The sequence below is a fragment of the Gorilla gorilla genome, chromosome 20, assembly GCF_029281585.2.
Source record: "Gorilla gorilla gorilla isolate KB3781 chromosome 20, NHGRI_mGorGor1-v2.1_pri, whole genome shotgun sequence".
In the NCBI taxonomy this organism is placed as follows: domain Eukaryota; kingdom Metazoa; phylum Chordata; class Mammalia; order Primates; family Hominidae; genus Gorilla; species Gorilla gorilla.
The window spans coordinates 18,271,004-18,291,286 of record NC_073244.2 but is presented as its reverse complement, the minus strand read 5'-3'; the positions used below and the strand labels follow the sequence as shown (position 1 = coordinate 18,291,286).

At 42.4% G+C, this 20,283-nt stretch overlaps 2 protein-coding genes across 3 annotated transcripts in view; one reads left to right on the top strand and one right to left on the bottom strand.

Annotated features, from left to right (window-relative positions):
* The window catches only part of LOC109024224 (zinc finger protein 709-like), a 44,643-nt gene that overhangs the window by 15,702 nt on the left and 8,658 nt on the right, over positions 1-20,283 (top strand). The window contains exons 2-10 of one of the 2 annotated variants that reach the window (XM_063701034.1): positions 3,286-3,412; positions 3,616-3,676; positions 4,980-6,392; positions 7,125-7,186; positions 8,991-9,083; positions 10,821-10,960; positions 15,570-15,773; positions 16,161-16,265; positions 18,804-19,045. In XM_063701034.1, coding sequence (XP_063557104.1) covers positions 3,286-3,412; positions 3,616-3,676; positions 4,980-6,381 — 1,590 coding nt within the window. In that variant the 3' untranslated portion in view covers positions 6,382-6,392; positions 7,125-7,186; positions 8,991-9,083; ... (2 more) ...; positions 16,161-16,265; positions 18,804-19,045. Of the gene's footprint in view, positions 1-3,285; positions 3,413-3,615; positions 3,677-4,979; positions 10,961-15,569; positions 15,774-16,160; positions 19,046-20,283 lie in introns of both variants that reach the window. The other variant, XM_019016080.3, reaches the window with a different exon arrangement.
* LOC101153837 (zinc finger protein 709-like) overlaps positions 16,598-20,283 on the bottom strand; it is a 43,660-nt gene continuing 39,974 nt past the window's right edge. The window contains exons 5-6 of the transcript XR_008674154.2: positions 18,888-18,999; positions 16,598-16,619 (exon numbers count right to left, since the gene is read on the bottom strand). The gene's annotated coding sequence lies outside the window, so the exon portion shown is untranslated. The remainder of the gene's footprint in view (positions 16,620-18,887; positions 19,000-20,283) is intronic.

The following is a 20,283-nucleotide window of genomic DNA, read 5'->3' as shown; positions in this document are numbered from 1 at the left end:
GTGTTGAAATCTCAACCATAGTCATGGATTCATGTATCTCTCCTTGTAGTCCTATCACATTTTGCCTTGTGCATTTTGCAGTTCTTTTGTTATGCACATGTACGCTAAAGATTATACATAGATTCTCTATGTCCTCTTAGAGAATCAACTCCTTGGGCGGGTACAGTGGCTCACGCCTGTAATCCCAGTACTTTGGGAGGCCAAGGCGGGTGGATCACCTGAAGTCAGGAGTTTGAGACCAGCCTGGCCAACATGACGAAACCCTCTCTCTACTAAAAATACAAAAATTAGCCAGGTGTGGTGGCATGTGCCTGTAATCCCAGCTACTCAGGAGGCTGAGACAGGAGAATCACTTGAACCCAAGAGTCGAAGGTTGCGGTGAGCTGAGACCACACCTCTGCACTCCAGCCTGGGCAACAGAGCACAATTCTGTCTCAAAAAAAAAAAAAAAAAGCCAGGTGCAGTGGCTTACGCCTGTAATCCCAGCACTTTGGGAGGCCGAGGCGGGCACATCACCTAAGGTCAGGAGTTCGAGACTAGCTGGCCAACGTAAACCAAAACCCTGTCTCTACTAAAAAATAAAAAATTAGCTGGGTGTGGTGGCACACGCCCATAGTCCCAGCTACTTGGGAAGCTGAGGCAGGAGAATCGCTTAAACCCTGGAGGCAGAGGTTGCAGTGAGCCAAGATTGTGCCAGTGCATTCCAGCCTGGGAGACAGAGTGAGACTCTGTCTCTCAAAAAAAAAAAAAAAAAAAAAAAAAGTTTCTTGTAGGCAACATATAATTAGGTAGTTTACTTGTAGATTACATACTTTTTAATTTTCTTTGTGACTTCAGTGTTTGACTCTTTACCTTACCTGATTTCATTTTTTCCCTCTCTTAACATATTGATTATACTTTTTTTTTACACTATTTTAATGGTTGCCCTTGAGTTTTCAGTATACAGCTATCCCAAGCCCTCTTTCTAGCAATCTTAGGCCACTTCACTGGTTGCCCAAGTAACTCATAATAGAGTATTCCCAATTCCTCCCTCATAACAATGCTGTTACTCATTTCACTTATCCATAAACTGTACTTATATGTTGTAGCTATTATTACTTTGAACAACCTGTTATCTGTCACATTAATCAAGGATGAGAAAATGATTATATTTTGCTTCCACTTATGCCTTTTCTATTGCAGTACCTTTCTTTGTCATTTACTTTCTTTCTGGTGAATTTAACATTTCTTGCAAAGCAGGTGTACTGGTGACAGATTCCCTCAATTTTTGTCTCAGAAAGTACTATGGACTCATTTGAAGGATAATTTTGCTTGATACAGATTTTTTCTTTCAGAACTTTAAATATTTCACTCTACTTTCTCGTATGCTTTCTGAAAAGAAGTTCAATTTAACTCTTATCCCTCTTCTCTAGAGTGGCTGGGGAATCACTTCCTTCTTAAATTGGAGAAAGGGCATTTTATGTTCTTTTGGAGGAAACCTCTGCTGAGAACCTTTTATACATTTTATAATCATGTGAAAATTCATCATATCATTGTGGACTTTAATGCACTTTATTGTAAATTGCAAATCTGTTTTTTTTTTTTTTTTTTTTTTTTTTTTTGAGATGGAGTTTCACTCTTATTGCCCAGGCTGGAGTGCAATGGTGTGATCTAGGCTCACCGCAACCTCCATCTCCCAGGTTCAAGCAATTATCCTGCCTCAGCCTCCCGAGTAGCTGGGATTACAGGCATGCGCTACCACACCCAGCTAATTTTGTATTATTAGTAGAGACAGGGTTTCTCCATGTTGGTCAGGCTGGTCTCAAACTCCCGACCTCAGGTGATCTGCCTGCCTCGGCCTCCCAGAGTGCTGGGATTACAGGCGTGAGCCAACGCGCCCGGCCTGTAAACTGCAAATCTTAACCTGTTCCTCAAGGTCAGCAAGTCCCAAGGTTAACTGGAATGGTTCTGCTGGAAAGAGCTCTTTTGGCATTTTACCATCTCAGGATGGCAAATATTTGCTAAAAATTGGTAGGAAGTATCCCTGAGGCTCAGAAGTGTAGAGATTTTATCTAAAGTTGTCATGCTTTATTCCTCATGCCTGAGCTCTAACTTCCCAGTAACTTAATAGCTCCATGAAATGGGACAGAAAGAAATAAGTCTCTGATAAATATTAACACAAATAGTGAAAATGAACACTTCTCTGGGGTGGAGAGAAGTGGTGCTATCTCAGCTCACTGCAACCTCTGCCTCCCAGGCTCAAGCTATTCTCGTGCCTCAGCCTCCTGAGTAGCTGGGATTAGAGATGTGCACCACTACACCCAGCTAATTTTTTTTTTTTTTTGAGACAGAGTCTCGCTCTGTTGCCCAGGCTGGAGTGCAATGTGCGATCTTGACTCACTGTACCCTCCACCTCCCAGATTCAAGTGATTCTCCTGCCTCAGCCTCCTTAGTAGCTGGAATTATAGGCATGCACCACCACACCCAGCTAATTTTGTATTTTTAGTAGAGATGGGGTTTCACCATTTTAGCCAGGCTGGTCTGGAACCCCGGACCTCAGGTGATCCACCCTCCTCGGCCTCCCAAAGTGCTGGGATTACAGGTGTGAGCCACCGAGACAGGGTTTCACCATGTTGCCCAGGCTGGTCTCGAACTCCTGAGCTCAATCTGCCCGCCTCGGCCTCCCAAAGTGCTAGGATTACAGGTGTGAGCCATTGTGCCCAGCCAACTTCTCCAAAAGAAATATTTTGATTGAATTGGCTGGATCTGACTACCTCGAATATCCTGGAGTACCTCAGGACAATATGGTCAGGTAAATATTGTTACAAGTTTGATTTCCACGTGCCTCTTGTTCTCATGCTTAGTGATGGGAATAGTAGAAAAAGCTTCTAGTTCTTCAGTGTGCTTTTATTCATTCACGTATTATCCATGTTTGACCCTGTGTCTCATGGAATGTTGAGTGATGTGATGTATAAGAAGATGAGTTTTTCTCACAAAGAATTGATGGTCTTAAAATGGAATTTTTTTGTACAGCATTTCTCTCACTTTTCCAGAGTGCTCTGGATCCTGCCATTGGAAAGCAATATGATTGTGATCACAGTGAAAGTGTAGAAATAATTTTTGTGTGTTCATAAACTACTGAGGGAGTGTGGCCAAAGAGTTAGAGTTCTGACAACAAATTCATAGAATAAATCTCTGGAATTTATTCTATGAATAAATCATCGTGAACATCTTATGACTCGAGTATAGATGTCCAGTGCTGTCAGTCTCACCCATTCTCCTTTACACACATTTGGAATGTTTTAGGACTCAGTGACCTTTGAAGATGTGGCTGTGAACTTCACCCAGGAGGAATGGGCTTTGCTGGATCCTTCACAGAAAAAACTCTACAGAGATGTGATGTGGGAAACCTTCAGGAACCTGGCCACTATAGGTAAAAATGAAATCATTCCATCATGTTGTTGAATGAATTAGAGAATACCTTTTTCTTGGATATCAATGCTATTCCAAGATGTGGAATGTGAAAAGGCAAAATTCTTTTGTAAATCAGGCATGGTCACATATGGACCTAGAATCTAATAATTTTTCTGTAATTTCTAATAATTTATGATAATTTTTTCTGGGTCTGCATTTCAGGAACAAAACAAAAAGAATGGAACATTGAAGAACAGTACAAAAACCAGGGGAGAAATCTCAGGTGAGTCACACTCAGAAAAGAAAGCAGTATTCTAGGAGAAAAATCTTAGTATGTCATTAAATTTGATAATTAAAGAAACAAAACAAATAAGCTGAGCCTCAAATGTATCTGTTCTTAGAAAATATTAACCCAGCTAGCACAGTGGATCACGCCTGTAATCCCAGCACTTTGGGAAGCTGAGGCAGCCGGATCACCTGAGGTCGGGAGTTCAAGACCAGCCTGACCAACATGGAGAAACCCCATCTCTACTGAAAATACAAAATTAGCCGGGCATGGTGGCACAGGCCTGTAATCCCAGCTACTCGGGAGGCTGAGGCAGGAGAATCGCTTTAACCCGGGAGGCGGAGGCTGCAGTAAGCCGAGATTGTGCCATTGCACTCTAGCCTGGGCAACAAGAGTGACGCTCCATCTCGGGAAAAATAAATAAATAAAAATAACCCAAAGTGCTTTCTTTTTTTTTTTTTTTTTTTTTTTCTGAGATGCAGTCTTGCTCTGTCGCCCAGGCTGGAGTGCAGTGGCGTGATCTCGGCTCACTGCAAGCTCTGCCTCTCGGGTTCATGCCATTCTCCTGCCTCAGCCTCCTGAGTAGCTGGGACTACAGGCGCCCACCACCACGCCCAGCTAATTTTTTATATTTTTAGTAGAGACGGTTTCACTGTGTTTAGCCAGGATGGTCTCAATCTCCTGACCTTGTGATCCGCCCGCCTCGGCCTCCCAAAGTGCTGGGATTACAGGTGTGAGCCACCACGCCTGGCCCCAAAGTGCTTTCTTAAATATGGCATAGATGTTCATGGTCCAGGCACGGTGGCTCACGCCTATAATCCCAGCACTTTGGGAAGCCGAGGTGGGTGGATTGTGAGGTCAGGAGTTCAAGACCAGCCTGGGCAACATAGTGAAAAAGTAGCCGGGCGCAATGGCAGGTGCCTGTAATCCCTGCTACTCAGGAGGCTGAGGCAGGAGAATCACTTGAACCCGGGTGGCAGAGGTTGCAGTGAGCCAAGATCGCACCACTGCACTCCAGCCTGGGCGACAGAGTGTAGCCTGGGTGACAGAGTGAGACTCCGTCTCAAAAAAAAAAAAAAAAAGAGAAACCCATATATGAAAATCACTGTTTTCATAACAGTTATGTTTGAGCCCTCTTGCAGAGCCACAGCATTCAGTACATTCACCTCACAAGCAATTTAGACAGGACAAAAAAATCTATACTTTCCCTGAAAGTGGAAAAAATAGTTATTCTAGTATCAGTTAATAAAGAGAAAATCTTTAAAAAATGAACTATTAATGTGCTGCTCATTTTTTACAGAAATCATATGGTAGAGAGACTCTGTGAAAGTAAAGAAGGTAGTCATGGTGGAGAAGGTTTCAGCCAGATTCCAAATCTCAGTCTGAACAAGAAAACTCCTTCTGGAGGAAAGCTTTGGGAAAGCAGTGTATGTGGAAAAGTCTTGAGCCATCATTCATCCCTTAGCAGGCACATTAGATCTTACACCAGACACAAACTGTATAAGTGTCAGGAATATGGAGAGAAGCCGTATAAATGTAAGAAATGTGGGAAACCCTTCAGTTATCTGCAGTCTTTTAAAAAACATAAAAGAACACACAGTGCAGGGATAGTCTACAAATGTAAGGCCTGTGGGAAAGCCTTCAGTTGTCAACATTCTTTCCAAATACATGGAAGGACTCACACTGGAGATAAACCCTTTAAGTGTAAAGAATGTGGAAAAGCATTCCGATACCACCAATCTGCTCAAAAACATGAAAAGGCTCATACTGGAGAGAAACCCTACAAATGTAAGGAATGTGGGAAACCCTTCATTTATCGCCATTCTGCTCGAGCACATGAAAGGAATCACACTGTACAGAAACGCTATGAATGTAAACAATGTGGAAAAACCTACATATCTTCTGTAGGTTTTCAAGCACATGAAAGAACTCACACTGGAGAAAAACCCTATGAATGTAAAAAATGTGGAAAAGTGTTTGTATATCACAACTCTGCTCAAAGACATGAAAAGACTCATACTGGAGAGAAACCCTACAAATGCAAGGAATGTGGGAAAGCCTTCAGTTACCACTGTACTGCTCAAAAACATGAGAGGAATCACACTGCACAGAAACACTATGAATGTAAACTGTGTGGGAAAACTTATTTGTCTCCTTTAGGTTTTCAAGCACATGAAAGTACTCACACTGGAGATAAACCCTTTGAGTGTAAAAAGTGTGGAAAAGCATTTAGATACTACTACTCAGCTCAAAGACACGAAAGGACTCATACTGGAGAGAAACCCTACAAATGTAAGGAATGTGGGAAAGCCTTTTATTGTTGCAGTTCTGCCCGAAGACATGAAAGGATGCACACTGCAAAGAAACAGTATGAATGTAAAAAATGTGGGAAAACATACATTACTCTTGCAGGTTTCCAGATACATGAAAGAACCCACACTGGAGAGAAACCTTATGAATGTAAACAGTGTGGTAAAGCCTTCAGTAGTTCCAGTTATATTCATATACATGAACGAATTCATACTGGAGAGAAACCCTATGAATGTAAAGAATGTGGAAAACCCTTCAGTTTCCTTACAGGCTTTCGAGTGCACATGAGAATGCACACTGGAGAGAAACCTTATAAATGTAAGGATTGTGGCAACGCCTTCATTTGGCGTGCATCCTTACAATACCATGTGAAGAAAGTGCACGCTGAATAGAAACTATAAATGTAAATATCGAAAGTTTTTCAATTTTAACAATTTTCAAAGTTGATATGAAAGTTCATACTGGAGAGTAGTTGCATGAATGTAAGTAATACAGGAAAGCCTGATATAACTTAATTCAGGTAGAATGCTCTAGAAAATTCATGCCATGAAAAAATATTATAAATTTATCAGTGCCACATCCCTTTTTGATTCTTCCTAGTTTTTAATATATTATTTTAAAATATTTTTATATATGTATATATATATATATATATATATACACACACATATATATTTGTAGAGACAGGCAACATTATCTTGGCTGATCGCCAACTCCCCTGACCTCAAGTAATCCTCCCACCTCAGCCCCGCAAAGTGCTGGGATTATAGGCATGAGCCACCACACTGGGCCAGTTTTTTTGTTTTGTTTTTTTTTTGAGATGGGTCTTGCCATGTTGCCCAGGCTGGCCGTGGACTTCTAGGCTCATGAGATCCTCCCACCTCAGCTTCCTGAGCAGCTGGGACTACAGGTGTGTGCTGCCTTGCCTGGCTTAGTGCCACATTCTTAAAGTGGATCTCTGCACTCTGGGTTCCTACTTATTTTCATAAATGAACATTGAGGTGAGATTATTCTGTAAATACTCTTTAAGAAATAGTGCAGAAGTATAATTGGTAGTGTTTTTTCCTTAAGTCAGTTAATAAAATTTTTAAATAAAATTCCTTAAGTCAGTTAATAAAATTTTTTCTCTTAATAGTTCTGGGCCATTGAAAAATGACAGTTTGGTACTGGGAGTTTTCTACTGGCATCCTGTGGCAGGTATTGGCTTTCCCTTATCCATTATGTATATATTCCACCTTCCTCAGGAGAAAACCTTTCTTCTTTTTGGTTAGAAGAGCCTTATTTTATTTCCCTTGCTAATGAATAGTGGGCCAAGGTTATACAATATAGTCTTATATAAATTATTTCCATATTTTGCTCTTTTTCTTTCTGGCCAAGATATGGATGATAGACTTTGAATTAAGAAGTAAGATCTGTGATAGGACAACACAATCTAGGTTGGAGGTGTGCCTCTTAGATTGTGCTATGTCATTATGGGTAACGTGAACTAAATTTTCTAGAATCTATTCCCTTTTGGATTCCATGTTGGAATTCAGCAGTAGCCTGACATGAAAGTTGGAAGGCAGAACTGAAGAAGGCATTAGTCAGGTTTTGGACCCATCTACGTGGAGACAGACAGATGCATAGGGACAAATGAGGGCTTGCAGGAAAATCCAAACTGCAAATTATATCTTTGATGTGAAGATTGTGGAGACATCTGTGGAACTCTACCCGTCTGAGAACATAGAAGTAGACAGTGGTGTTTTAAAGAAACTCTTGATTGTCAGGACAAAGTATCAGGAAAACAGGCAGGAGGCCGGTGTCCGTGCAGTCCCCTTGCAGCCTCCTTAAGTTCTGCCTCCCAGCTTTCATGTCATTAGGCTATTGGTGAATTCTAACATGGGAAAAAAAAAAGATTCTAGAAAATTTAGTTAACAACATTACCCATATCAACATAATCCACCAGGCAACTAATTAAAACTGTCATGGCTGAGGATATTTTCTGTTGTTCTGACTCCCCTCATCTCTAGATTATATTCAAACAAGATCTAATTTGCATAGTAAACACTTCATTCTGTTAATACTGGTAATAACTGTGTTCCTGATTTCCCTGTGACAGCTACAGTGATAAAGTCACATAGAACATGGGGGCTTGTTCCTCTGTTGCATTGTGCAGTAACTGCTCTGACACAGTCTATGTGAAAACAAATGTCTTAGGTCAGGCAGATCGTGAGAATTTCCAATTATAGCCAAATGTGATCATGTGCACATTCTCAATTATGTTTGTACATGATAAAAACAATGCATTTTTATCAAACAACTTCTGCAGGTATTTCTTAGAAATATTTTATTAACTCTTTTAAAACAACTTGTATACTAACAACTATTGTATTAATATTTTTAATTACCTGAGAATATATATTAAAATATCCCATTGCAATTATGCATTTTCAGGTCAACTTTGTAATTTTGTCAGGTTATTCATTATACATTCTAAATAATGAGTCAGTATTACCATTTGCATATAAGTCCAAGTACTTTTTTTCTTTAAAAAATGTTAAAATGTAAAGGAAAAAATTTTTTTAAATTCTTACATGGTCACAATTTTTCTCATGAATCTAATTTCTCACTTAGAATACCACAGGAACAAAGCATGCTTTTGTCTGTGCCATCTTGCCAGAGACCACTAGAATCACACCTATAGTCAAAGAGTGGCGTGTAAAGAGTTGTAATAAGGATGAACACAAAGCATCAATGACGGAGGGTTATCAATAAGAGGGTGCTCAAGAGGACTTCTTACAGGATTTGTGTTTCTTTTAGGTGATTTCATTGCCATTCAACAAAGTGAGGTGTTTGTATTGGATGCTGTTAGGTGAACTCAATTCCATCCTTGGACAATTCTAATAGTTCTTATCTAGGAGGCAGAAAGAATAGAGTGGCACTAACCCTAATTCATAAGAAGCACAAGTCATATTAGGAGATTTCTGGTCATTTTTAAAGTTTGGAGTCTGTTTTCTTTTAGGTTATCGGAGACATGGTTACAGAATTTCATTTTGATCCATTATGGTCACCTGGTAGCTTTGTCTGATGGAGGTTTGTTACAGTTTTCAACAGGGTAAGACTTCGCCTTGTGGTGAGTTGGGGAGCAGCTGTCATTGGGAACAGCTTTTGCTTTTCTCATTGTTTAAACACTGAAGTATTTCCTGTGGTATAATGGACACTGTTATCTATAAAGTACCTCAGTTAAATTGTTGACCAAAATTAAGTCTGTTGAGGCAGAAATAATTTGATAAAGGCTAATCAAAGCCAAATGTGAGGATTGGCCTGGGAGGCACCAACAAGTTGTATATGTTTCAAAGTCTATTACAAGTTGGAACACTCATAAGTTTAGGAGGCCAGGTGCCGTGGCTTATGCCTATAATTCCACGTACTTGGGAGGAGTGCTTGAGGCTAGGAATTTGGGACCAACCTGGGCGACATAGGGAGACTTCATGTCTAAAATAAATAAATAAATAAATTATTAGCTGGGCATAATGATGCCCAATTGTAGTCCCAGTACTCAGAAGTGTGAGTCAGGAAGATCGTTTGAATCCAGGAGTTCGACACCAACCTGGTTAACATAATGAGACCCCTCTCATCTCAAAAAACTAACAAATTAAGAAAAATAGACTGGTTTCTGCAAGGGGTAAAAACAATAAGAAAAAATAAATTTAAAAACCCTGAGTGGACATTTTTTTCAAAGAAGACATACAAATGGCCTGAAAGCATATGAAAAGGGACTTAATATCACTAATCATTAGAGAAATTCAAATCAAAACCACAATTACATGTTACCTCATACATGCAAGGATGGGTACTATCAAGAGAGATTAGTGTTAGAGTACAGAGAAGAAGGAAGCTTTGTATACTGTTGGTGAGAATGTACATTGGTACAGCCATTGTGAAAAACAATATGGAGGTTCTGCAAAAAAAACCAAAAACTACCATGTGATCCAACAGTCTCACTCCTGGATATATGCATATATGCCCAAAGGCAGTGATCAGTATTTCAAAGAGATATCTGCCACCCGCATATGTTCATTACAGCATTATTCACAATAGTCAACATACGGAAACAAACTTAGCATCCATTAATGGATGAATAAAGAAAGCGTGATGTATATTTAAACAGAATATTACTCAGCCGTAAAAAGGAAATCCTGACATTTGTCACATGAATAAACCTGGTGGACACTATAAAATAAGGCAGACATAGGCAAATACTTCATGATCCCACTTAATTGTGGAATATTAAAAACTCAAACTCCAAGGCAGAGGGAGGAACGGTGGTTACTAGAGTCCAGAAGGTAGGGAAAATGGAGAAATGTTGGTCAAAGGTTAAAAACCAAGTTGTAAGGTGAACACGTTCTGGAGATGTAATGTACAGCATGGGTGGTCATCAATGTGTTAATTTGACTGTGGTAACCATTACAGAATGTATATATATATATACATCAAAACATAACTACATCATGAACATATACAATCTTTGTGAAGTATTTTAAAATAAAAAAGGAATGTTTACTGAATCTATGCCTGTTGGATCTTTGTATTGCTGAGAAGTGTTGAAGTCTTCAGTTAACTGAATTTTTGTGTGTCACCTTGCAGTTCTGTGTGTTCTTGCATGACGTATTTTGACAGTCTGTTAAGTGCATGTATTTAAAATTATGTCATTTCTATTGCTGGGTCTTAATTTCTTCCTGAAATATCTGATCTGGTTATTCAATCCAGTGCATATTTTATACCAGGAATTGTTGTTTTCCTTTCTAGTAGCTCAAATTGTGTCTTTAGTTTTTAATTTTTTTTTTTTCAGACAGGGTCTCTCCCTGTCACCCAGGCTGGAGTTCAGTAGTGTTCTCTTGGCTCACTGAAACTGCTGCCTCCCAAGCAAATGATCCTCCCACCTCAGCCTCCTGAATAGCTGGGACTACAGGTGCACACTACCATGCCCAGGTAATTTTTTAAACCATTTTTTTTTTTTTTTTGGAGAGACAAGGTCTTACCATATAGTTCTTACTATATTGCCCAGACAGGTTTCCTGGGCTCAAGGGATCTTCCTGCCTTGGCCTCTTGAAGTGCTGGGATTACAGGTGTGAGCCGTGTGCCAACGTGCCTGGCCAGTTTTTAATTTTTTTTTTTTTTTTGAGCCGGAGTCTCGCTCTGTCACCCAGGCTGGAGTGCAGTAGTGCAATCTTGGCTCACTGCAAGCTCCGCCTCCCAGGTTCACGCTATTCTCCTGCCTCAGCCTCCTGAGTAGCTAGGACTACAGGTGCCCACCACCACGCCCGGCTAATTTTTTGTATTTTTAGTAGAGACAGGGTTTCACTGTGTTAGCCAGGATGGTCCTTGAACTCCTGACCTCATGTGATCTGCCCGCCTCGGCCTCCCAAAGTGCTGGGATTACAGGCGTGAGCCACTGCACCCGGCCTTTAATTTTTTTTAAGGTCAAATATAGTAACATAGAATTTACCATTGTAAGTATGCCATTCAGTAGCATTAAATACATTAACAGTGCTTTAGAACCATCACAGCTAGCTAGCTAGCTCCAGAATTTTTTCATTAGTCCAAAAAAAAAATTGGTACCCATTAAACAACGATTCCCTATTCCTCCCATCCCCATCCCTTGGTAATCTCTATTTTCCTTTCTTGCTCTATGAATTTGCTGATTCTAGGTACATCATGTAAGTAGAAGCATGCAGTATTTGTCCTTATGTGTCTGGCTTATTTCACTTAGCATAATGTTTTCAAGGTTCATCCACATGTTAGCATGTACCAGTAATTCAGTTTTTGTGCCTGAATAATATTCCCAAGTGTGGCATATTGGATACACCACACTTTGTTTATCCATCCATATGTTGAGCACTTGGGTTGTTTCCACAAACCTCTTTTGACTGCTCTGAATACTGCTCTAAAATTGGTGCAGATGTGTCTGAGTCCCTGCTTTCCATGGTTGATTGATTGCAACAGTCTCGCTCTGTCGCCCAGGCTGGAGTGCAGTGGTACGATCTTGGCTCACTGAAACCTCCACCTCCCAGGTTCAAGTGTTTCTCCTGTCTCAGCCTCCTGAGTGGCTGTGATTACAGGTGTCTGCCACTACGCCCAGCTAACTTTTTGTATTTTTAGTAGAGACAGGGTTTCACCATGTTGGCCAGGCAGGCTGGTCTTGGACTCCTGACCTCTGGTGATCCACCCACTTTGGCCTCCCAGAGTACTGGGATTACAAGTGTGAGCCACCGTGCCTGGCCTCTATTCTTTTAGAGACATACCTAGGAGTGGAATTGCTGGGTCACAGGGTTTTCTATGTTCATGTATAGCCATACTGTTTTTCACAGTGGCTGTGTGTAAAATTCTCCCCAGCAATACACAAGGACTGCAGTTTCTCTGCATGCTCACCAACCCTGGTTATATTCTACTTTTTGTTTTAAATGGCAGCCATTCCAACAGTTGTGAACTGTCACTGGTGTTTTGATTTACATTTCCCTAATTACCAGTGGTAATGAGCATTATTCCATGTGGTTTTTGGCCATTTATATATCTTCTTTGTACAAATGTTTTCAAGTCCCTCACTCATTTTTGAATTGGCTCATTGGTTTGTTTTGTTGAGTTGTAGGAGTTCCTATGTATTTTGGGTATTAATCTCTTCCAAGACATGTGATTTGCAAATATGTTCTCATTCTGTATGTTGTCTTTTGTCTTGAGAGTGTTCTTTGGTGCACAAAAGTTTTAAATTTTCATGTAGTTCAGTTTATTTTTTGTTTGCCTGTGCTTTAGATTTCATATCCAAGAAATGATTGTTAAATCCAATGTCATGAATATTTCTCCTATATCTTCTTCTAAGTCTTCTATGGTTTTGGCTTTTAAGTTTAGATCTTTGACTCAAAGTTAATTTTTGTATATAAGGTAAGGGTCCAACTTTATTCTTTAGAATGTAGATACCCAGTTTTCCCAACAACATATGTTTAAAGACCATCCTTTCTCCATTGAATGATCATGGCACTGTTGTCAAAAAATCATTTGACCACATATGCAAGCATTTTCTTTCTAGGCTCTGTGTTCTGTATGTCTGTCCCTATGCAGTACCATGTGGTTTTGATGATGGTAGTTTTATAGCCAGTTTGAAATCAGGAAGTGTTGAGTCTTTGAACTTTTTTTCAAGATTGTTTTGGTATTAGGGGAGATTCCAAATGAACGTTAGGGTTGATTTTTTCTAGTTTTGTTTTTTTTTTTTTGAGATAGAATCTCACTCTGTCTCCCAGGCTGGAGTGTAGTGGCACAATCTCAGTGCACTGCACCCTCCATTTCCTGGGTTCAAGTAATTCTCCTGCCTCAGCCTCCTGAGTAGCTGGAATTACAGGCACGAGCCACCACACCCGGCTAATTTTTTGTATTTTTAGTAGAGACGGGGTTTCACCGTGTTGGCCATGCTGGTCTTGAACTCCTGACCTCAAGTGATCTGCCTGCCTCAGCCTCCCAAAGTGCTGGGATTACAGGTGTGAGCCATTGTGCCCGGCCTAAAAAGAAGGCCATAAGGATTTTGATAGGGGTTGCATTGTATCTGTAGATTAATTTGGGTAGTATGCTCATCCTAACAATAGGAAGTCTTACAATCCATGAACATGGGATTACTTGCCATTTATTTGTCTGTTCTTTAATTTGTTTCAGCAATCTTTTGTAGTGTTCAGTGTACAAGATACAGGCCTCTTGGCTGAATTTTTACTGTTTTTGGTGCTTTTGTAAATGGAATTGTTTCATTAATGTTCTTTCAGACCGTTTATTGTTACTATATAAAAACGCAACTTGGGGCTGGGCACAGTAGCTCACAGCTGTAATCCCAGCACTTTGGGAAGCCAAGGCAGGTGGAGCATGAGGTCAGGAGTTCCAAGACCAGCTTGGCCAACATAGTGAAACCCCATCTCTACTAAAAATACAAAAATTAGCTGGGTGTGGTGGCATGTGCCTGTAGTCTCAGGTACTCAGGAGGCTGAGGCAGGAGAATCGCTTGAACAGGGAGGTGGAGGTTGCAGTGAGTGACACCACGCCACTGCACTCCAGCCTGGATGACAGAGTTAGACTCTATCTATCTCCAAAAAAAAAAGCAACTTGGGCTGGGCTTGCTTGGTGGCTCACACCTATAAGCCCAGCATTTTGGGAGGCTGAGGCAGGAGGATCACTTGAGGGCAGGACTTCGAGACCAGCCTCAGCAACATAGTGAGACCCCATCTTGTTTAAAAAGAAAAAAAAAAAAAAAAAAAAAGGCCAGGTGCAGTGGCTCACTCCTGTAATCCCAGCACTTTGGGAGGCCAAGGCGGGCAGACCACCTGAGGTCAGGAGTTCAAGACGAGCCTGGTCAACATGGTGAAACCCCGTCTATACTAAAAATACAAAAATTAGCTGGGCATGGTGGTGCGCACCTATAGTCACAGCTGCTCGGGGAGGCTGAGGCAGGAGAACTGCTTGAACCCGGGAGGTGGGGGCTGCAGTGAGCCGAGATCACGCCACTGCACTCCAGCCTGGGCAACAGAGCTAGACTCCCTCTAAAAAAATCTGTTTAGTTCAGGTTTAGAGGAAGACTTGTTTGGGTTGTCTTCTGGAGAATGGGTTTATGATTTTGACAGTTTATTTAGATCAGAACCTTAAGCTGATTCCAGGTGAGAGTTTCCTGCTGGTGAAAATTAAGGTCCTGAAGGAGGGAGCATTTCCACACTGAGGGGACAGGAACTCACAGACTGATCCCCTCTGGGGCTGCGTTACAGCAGTCAGAACCTGGCTCTTAAGGTTGGGAACGTGATTCATTTTCTGAATGTGGCTTTTCCTTGTGAAGGAGGATGCTTATCTGAGCTAGTTAAAATGTTTGCTGTTCTTCCCATTTTTTGAGATGAACTTTCACTCTGCTGCCCAGGCTGGAGTGCAGTGGCACGATCTCGGCTCACTGCAACCTCTGCCTCCCGAGTTCAAGTGATTCTCCTGCCTCGACCTCCTGAGTAGCTGGGATTACAGGCACGTGCCACCATGCCCATTTTTTTTTTTTTTTTTTTTTTTGAGACAGTCTCTCTCTGTTGCCAGGCTGGAGTGCAGTAGTGTGATCTTGGCTCACTGCAACCTCTGTCTCCCGGGTTCAGGCAATTCTACTGCCTCAACCTCCCGAGTAGCTCTGACTATAGGCACGTGCCACCACGCCCAGCTAATTTTTTTAGTATTTTTAGTAGAGACAGGGTTTCACCATGTTGGCCAGGATGGTCTTGATCTCTTGACCTTGTGGTCTGCCCGCCTTGGCCTCCCAAAGTGCTAGGATTACAGGCATGAGCTACCGCACCTGGCCTAGTTTTTGTATTTTTAGTAGAGAATGGGGTTTCACCATGTTGGCCAGAGTGGTCTCAAACTCCTGACTTCAGGTGATCCTCCTACCTTGGCCTCCCAAAGTGCTGGGATTATAGGCGTGAGCCATCGCGCCCGGCCCCTTTTGATTTCTTTACAGAATATTGCTGTAGTATAACTTTTTTCCATGCACTTAATTTTTGTTCCCTTGTTGGCATATTTCATTTTCTTCCCTGAAAATGGGTAGACTGAGATAAGGTATGAGGAAGCCTTGGCCATGCCACCAGCCGCTTATCCCAAATTCCTGATCCCTGGAAGACATCTGGGCCCTCCCTCCTGTTCCAGCCCGGTAGCTTCCAGCAAAGGTACTGGCTCAATTGGACACGGAGTGTGGAACTGCCTGCTCACACTTGTGAACCCCCGTCCAGGAGGAAGAAACAGAAAGGGCCCAGTGAGTATAGGAAGATGCCAGTGCCCACTGTGGAAAGCCTGGAGCCAAGTTTTTCTTAAATGCAAATGTCCCCCGTGTGGGGTCACGTCCAAGCTCCAGAAGGAAGCCTGGCCTGGGCGGGGTGGGGGGAGGGGGTGGGGGGTGGGAGGGCTGTTGCTAGAACCTGTCAGTCCTGCTCCACACTTCCGAGTTTTCCGTGGCTTCTCCTGAAACCCGGGCCTAGGGGGTGGGGCTTGATTCCTATCCTAGGGGTACTGGGCGGGGTCGTGTAAATCATCCAATCAGGCGCTCCGCCAGGAGGGTGGGGCCAAGCTCCGCAAGTCTAAGGGGCTCTTGTTCCCCTAACCCACTGAAATCAGCCTTGTTCCCCTAACCCACTGAAATCAGCTTTCCAGAGGCCGAGGTGGCTCCACCACAGCTTCTGTCCGGTGGTGACCAGCACTGATCCCCGGAGCCAAGGGAGGACCCGGGACAACTGGGAGCCGGGAAATGGTGAGTGTGCAAGGCCGGGTGGGAGGAGGGGCTGGTTGGGACCTGCTGTGGTGGGACCCGGGCCTGTCAGCAGCGATTCCGGGGTCTGCGGACCCGAGTCTCCGTGGCGCAGCTCGTCCTTGGGTCCCCTCGGCCACAGGGTGGGGCTGGGCCAGCAGCCCCCGGGCATCCTGAGCTGTCCCTGCGCAGCAACTGCAGCCCCAGTCCGGAGCCCTCTCGGCAGCGCAGTGACCGCGCCCCGCGTCTCCCCAGATTGTGTGGGGGCCACGGGAGGATCATGGCGAGGATCCAGACTCGTGTGGGGTTCTCCTGGGAGGAGCTGCGGTCTGTGGGGTTCCCAATCCTGCCTTTCACCTGTAAAAATTAAAATGCAGCACCGTTAAATATTTAACTATTTAGCCAAGAGCAATTCATGAATAACCCAACCATGGCTTGTTCTTTGGGGTCCCGTCAGGGGGGCTTGAAGGAAAGGCTTTTATAAGGTGTATGAGGAAGGAAGCCAAGTTAAATCTTTGGTTATAAGTCGCCTTATTTGGTCTGTCAACCAAAGGTTAAAAAAACAGGCGTTTTATTCTAAGTCAAGTTTAAGGACAATAGCCTGGGAATGCAGACCCAGCACAAACAATGTGTCCTGGAGTGGGCTACGTGAAGTGTTGTTATACCTTGTGTTACACAGAAAATGGGAGAGGTGGGCAGTGACCTTATAAGATAAAGCAAGTATGTGGTGAAAGTATATGAAAGGTTAACCAGTACACAGGCATCGTAGGGTTTAGACAGGGATGACTGAATCTGTCCTACCTTCGACTTCATCTGATAGGCAAGGTTGTCATCAGTACAGGTGAGTGAAATATTTAACTTGCAGGCTGAGAGTTCAGTTTTATTTCATGGGCCTGGTTTCTATTACCTGTATGTCCAACCTGCAGCCATCTTAGGCCACTTTTTAACAAATTTCTTTCAGTTCTTCCTATTTCTGACAGGTCTATCCAGGTGGAAATGTTCTGGTTATGTAGTCGGAGGCTAAATTTCATTTTCCTCTAAATTGGTAATTTACAAGCTACATTTGTGTTCGATTTTGGTGTCCTTGGGAAGAAACTCAGGGCACTATAGCCATTCCAGTCTGATTGCCTCTTATTTCTTTTAACACTCCCCAGGGGTACCGATTTTCTCGTGTATTTGTTTGCCCTTGCATTTTCCAAAAGTGTGGGACGCAGGTCTCAAATCCACAATTCTGTTTGCCGAACTTAACCCTTCTAGGGTTTGTATGAATTCCTAAATTTCCAATTCCTTCCCCACATTCCCAAGTGCCAACTTTGCTTCATCGATTCAAAATAGTATCAACTATTTGTCCTTTATTGTACATTTCAAACAGATGCAGTACTTCATCATTTTTTTCACAGAGCGATAGCTCTTTTTAAAATATTTTTCTGTTTGTGAACATTTCACATGAGGAAAACAGAGTAAGTGCATGAAACTCTGGTGCAAAAAATCTTTGTGCCTCTCCTCCTTTTATCTTCCCTAGGCACAGACACCTTACCAGAATGTCTTTGGATTGAGGTTCCCTTTTGGAAATTTTACAGGGTGATCTGTCCCTGTTCCTGGGTTTTAGAACTTCCTGGGGTTGACCCAGGATGCTCACAGTTGCCAGGTATCTTGGAGGATCTAGTGAATATCAGCCTCTGGTTCACTCCCAGAGGACAACCTCTGCCTGCTGGGCTCAAGCAATCTTTTCAGCCTCTCAAAGTGCTGGGATTACAGGCATGAGCCACCGCACCTGGCAATTTCTGAATTTTGAATCAGCCTTGTACACCTGTAATGATTCCCACTTGACTGTGGTGTATAATTCTTTTTATACATTTTTAGATTCAATTTGTGAATATTTGTTGAGAACTTTTAGGATCTATGATCATGAGAGTTACTGGTCTGTAGTTTTCTACCTTTGTAATGTATCTATCTAGTTTTGACAGTAGGATTCTGTTGGCCTCCTAGCATGTATTAGGAAGTGTTTACTCTTGTATTTTATAGAAAGATTGTAGTGAACTGGTGTCGGTTTTTTTGTTTTGTTTTGTTTTTTTTGAGACAAGACGGAGTCTCGCTCTTTCGCCCAGGTCGGACTGCAGTTGCGCTATCTCGGCTCACTGCAAGCTCCGCCTCCCAGGTTCACGCCATTCTCCTGCCTTAGCCTCCCGAGTAGCTGGGACTACAGGCGCCTGCCACCACGCCCGGCTAATTTTTTGTATTTTTAGTAGAGATGGGGTTTCACCCTGTTATCCAGGATGTCTCCTGACCTTGTGATCCGCCCGCCTCTGCCTCCCAAAGTGTTGGGATTACAGGCATGAGCCACCACGCCTGGCCCCAACCAATCTTTTGTACCCTGTGTAAATCAGACACTGCCTCCTCAAGCTCATCTATAAAACTGCATTTCACTGTGGGAACAGCAACCCACTTCTCTGAGACCCTTCTCTCTGCAGCAGAGAGAGCTCATGTCTTTCTTTCGCCTATTAAACTTCTGCTCAGAACCTCTGTTTGTCCATGTCCTAGTTTTCCATGGCTCTGAGACAATGACACCGCTTCAGTGTGAACTCTCATGAATTGAGTCTAGATCCCCAGTGCTGTCCGTCTCACCTGTCCTCCTCTACACATATCTGGGATATGTCACGGCTTGGTGGTCTTTGAAGATGTGACTCTGAAGTTCATCCAGAAGGAGTAGGCTTTGCTGGATTTTTCTGTGAAGAATCTGTAGAGATGTGATGAGGGAAGCCATCAGCACCTGGCTTCTATAGGTGAGGATACTATTTTTTTCCTTTAGTCAATTAGAGAACAAGTGCTTTTTGGCCATCAGTGCTGTTCCAAAATTTGGAATGTGGAAAGGAGGTATTTTGATGAATTGATCAAGCATGGCTGCAGTGCACAATGAACCTACAATCCAGTAATTTTTCCATGCTTTCTAAATGATAATGATTTTTCTCGGTCCACATTTTAGGAAACAAATGGCAAAACCAGAACATTAAAGATCAATAGAAAAAGCCTGGGAGAAATCTAAGGTGATTTGCCCTCACAAGAGGAAAAAAAATGTCCCTTGAGGGGATCTTTGCATGTTATCAATTTTTAAAACAAAATTTTCAACAAAAATAATATACTTACTGTAACATAGATGTTGAAGTATTTATAAAATACTTCACAGGGAAACAGAACTAAGAAACTTCATACATGGATGTTATTATTTTTATAATAGCTATGGGGGAGCCTTGTTGCAGAGTAATCAGTGCATTTACTTTCAAACAATTCATACATGGCAGAAAACCTGCACTTTCTGTGATACTGGTAGCAATGTACGTTCAAAACCTATTAATGAACCACTAATAATGGGCTTGTCATTTTTTTTTTTTTTTTAAGACAGAGTCTCGCTCTGTCCCCCAGGCTGGAGTGCAGCAGCGCGATCTCAGCTCATTGCAACCTCCGCCTCTTGGGTTCAAGCGATTCTCCTGCCTCAGCCTCCTGCGTAGCTGGGATTACAGGTGCCCGCCACCATGCCCGGCTAATTTTTGTATTTTTAGTAGAGACAGGGTTTTATCATGTTGGTCAGGCTGGTCTCGAACTCCTGACCTCATGATCCACCCGCCTCGGTCTCCCAAAGTGCTGGGATTACAGGTGTGAGCCACTGCGCCCAGCCAGGCTTGTCATTTTTTACAGAAGTCATTACATTAGAAAGATTGTGAAAGTAGGGTAGTTGGTATGGAGAAACCTTCAGCTAGATTCCAAATCTCAATGTGTTTAAGTCATGCTCTTCTTTGGTTCTGTGAACATATTTATAATGTACACTTTGAAGTATTTTTCGATTAAATCTGCTATCTGTTCTCACAGGCAGTTTCTATTGTCAGGTTTTTTTTTTTTTTTTTTGGATGTATGGGTTGTACTTGTTGCAAATTGGACATTTTTGATAACATACTGAACCTTCTCAAGTATGTTCAATTTCTCCAGGCCTTGTTATTGTTATTTGCTTTGTTTTGTTTAGAGACCG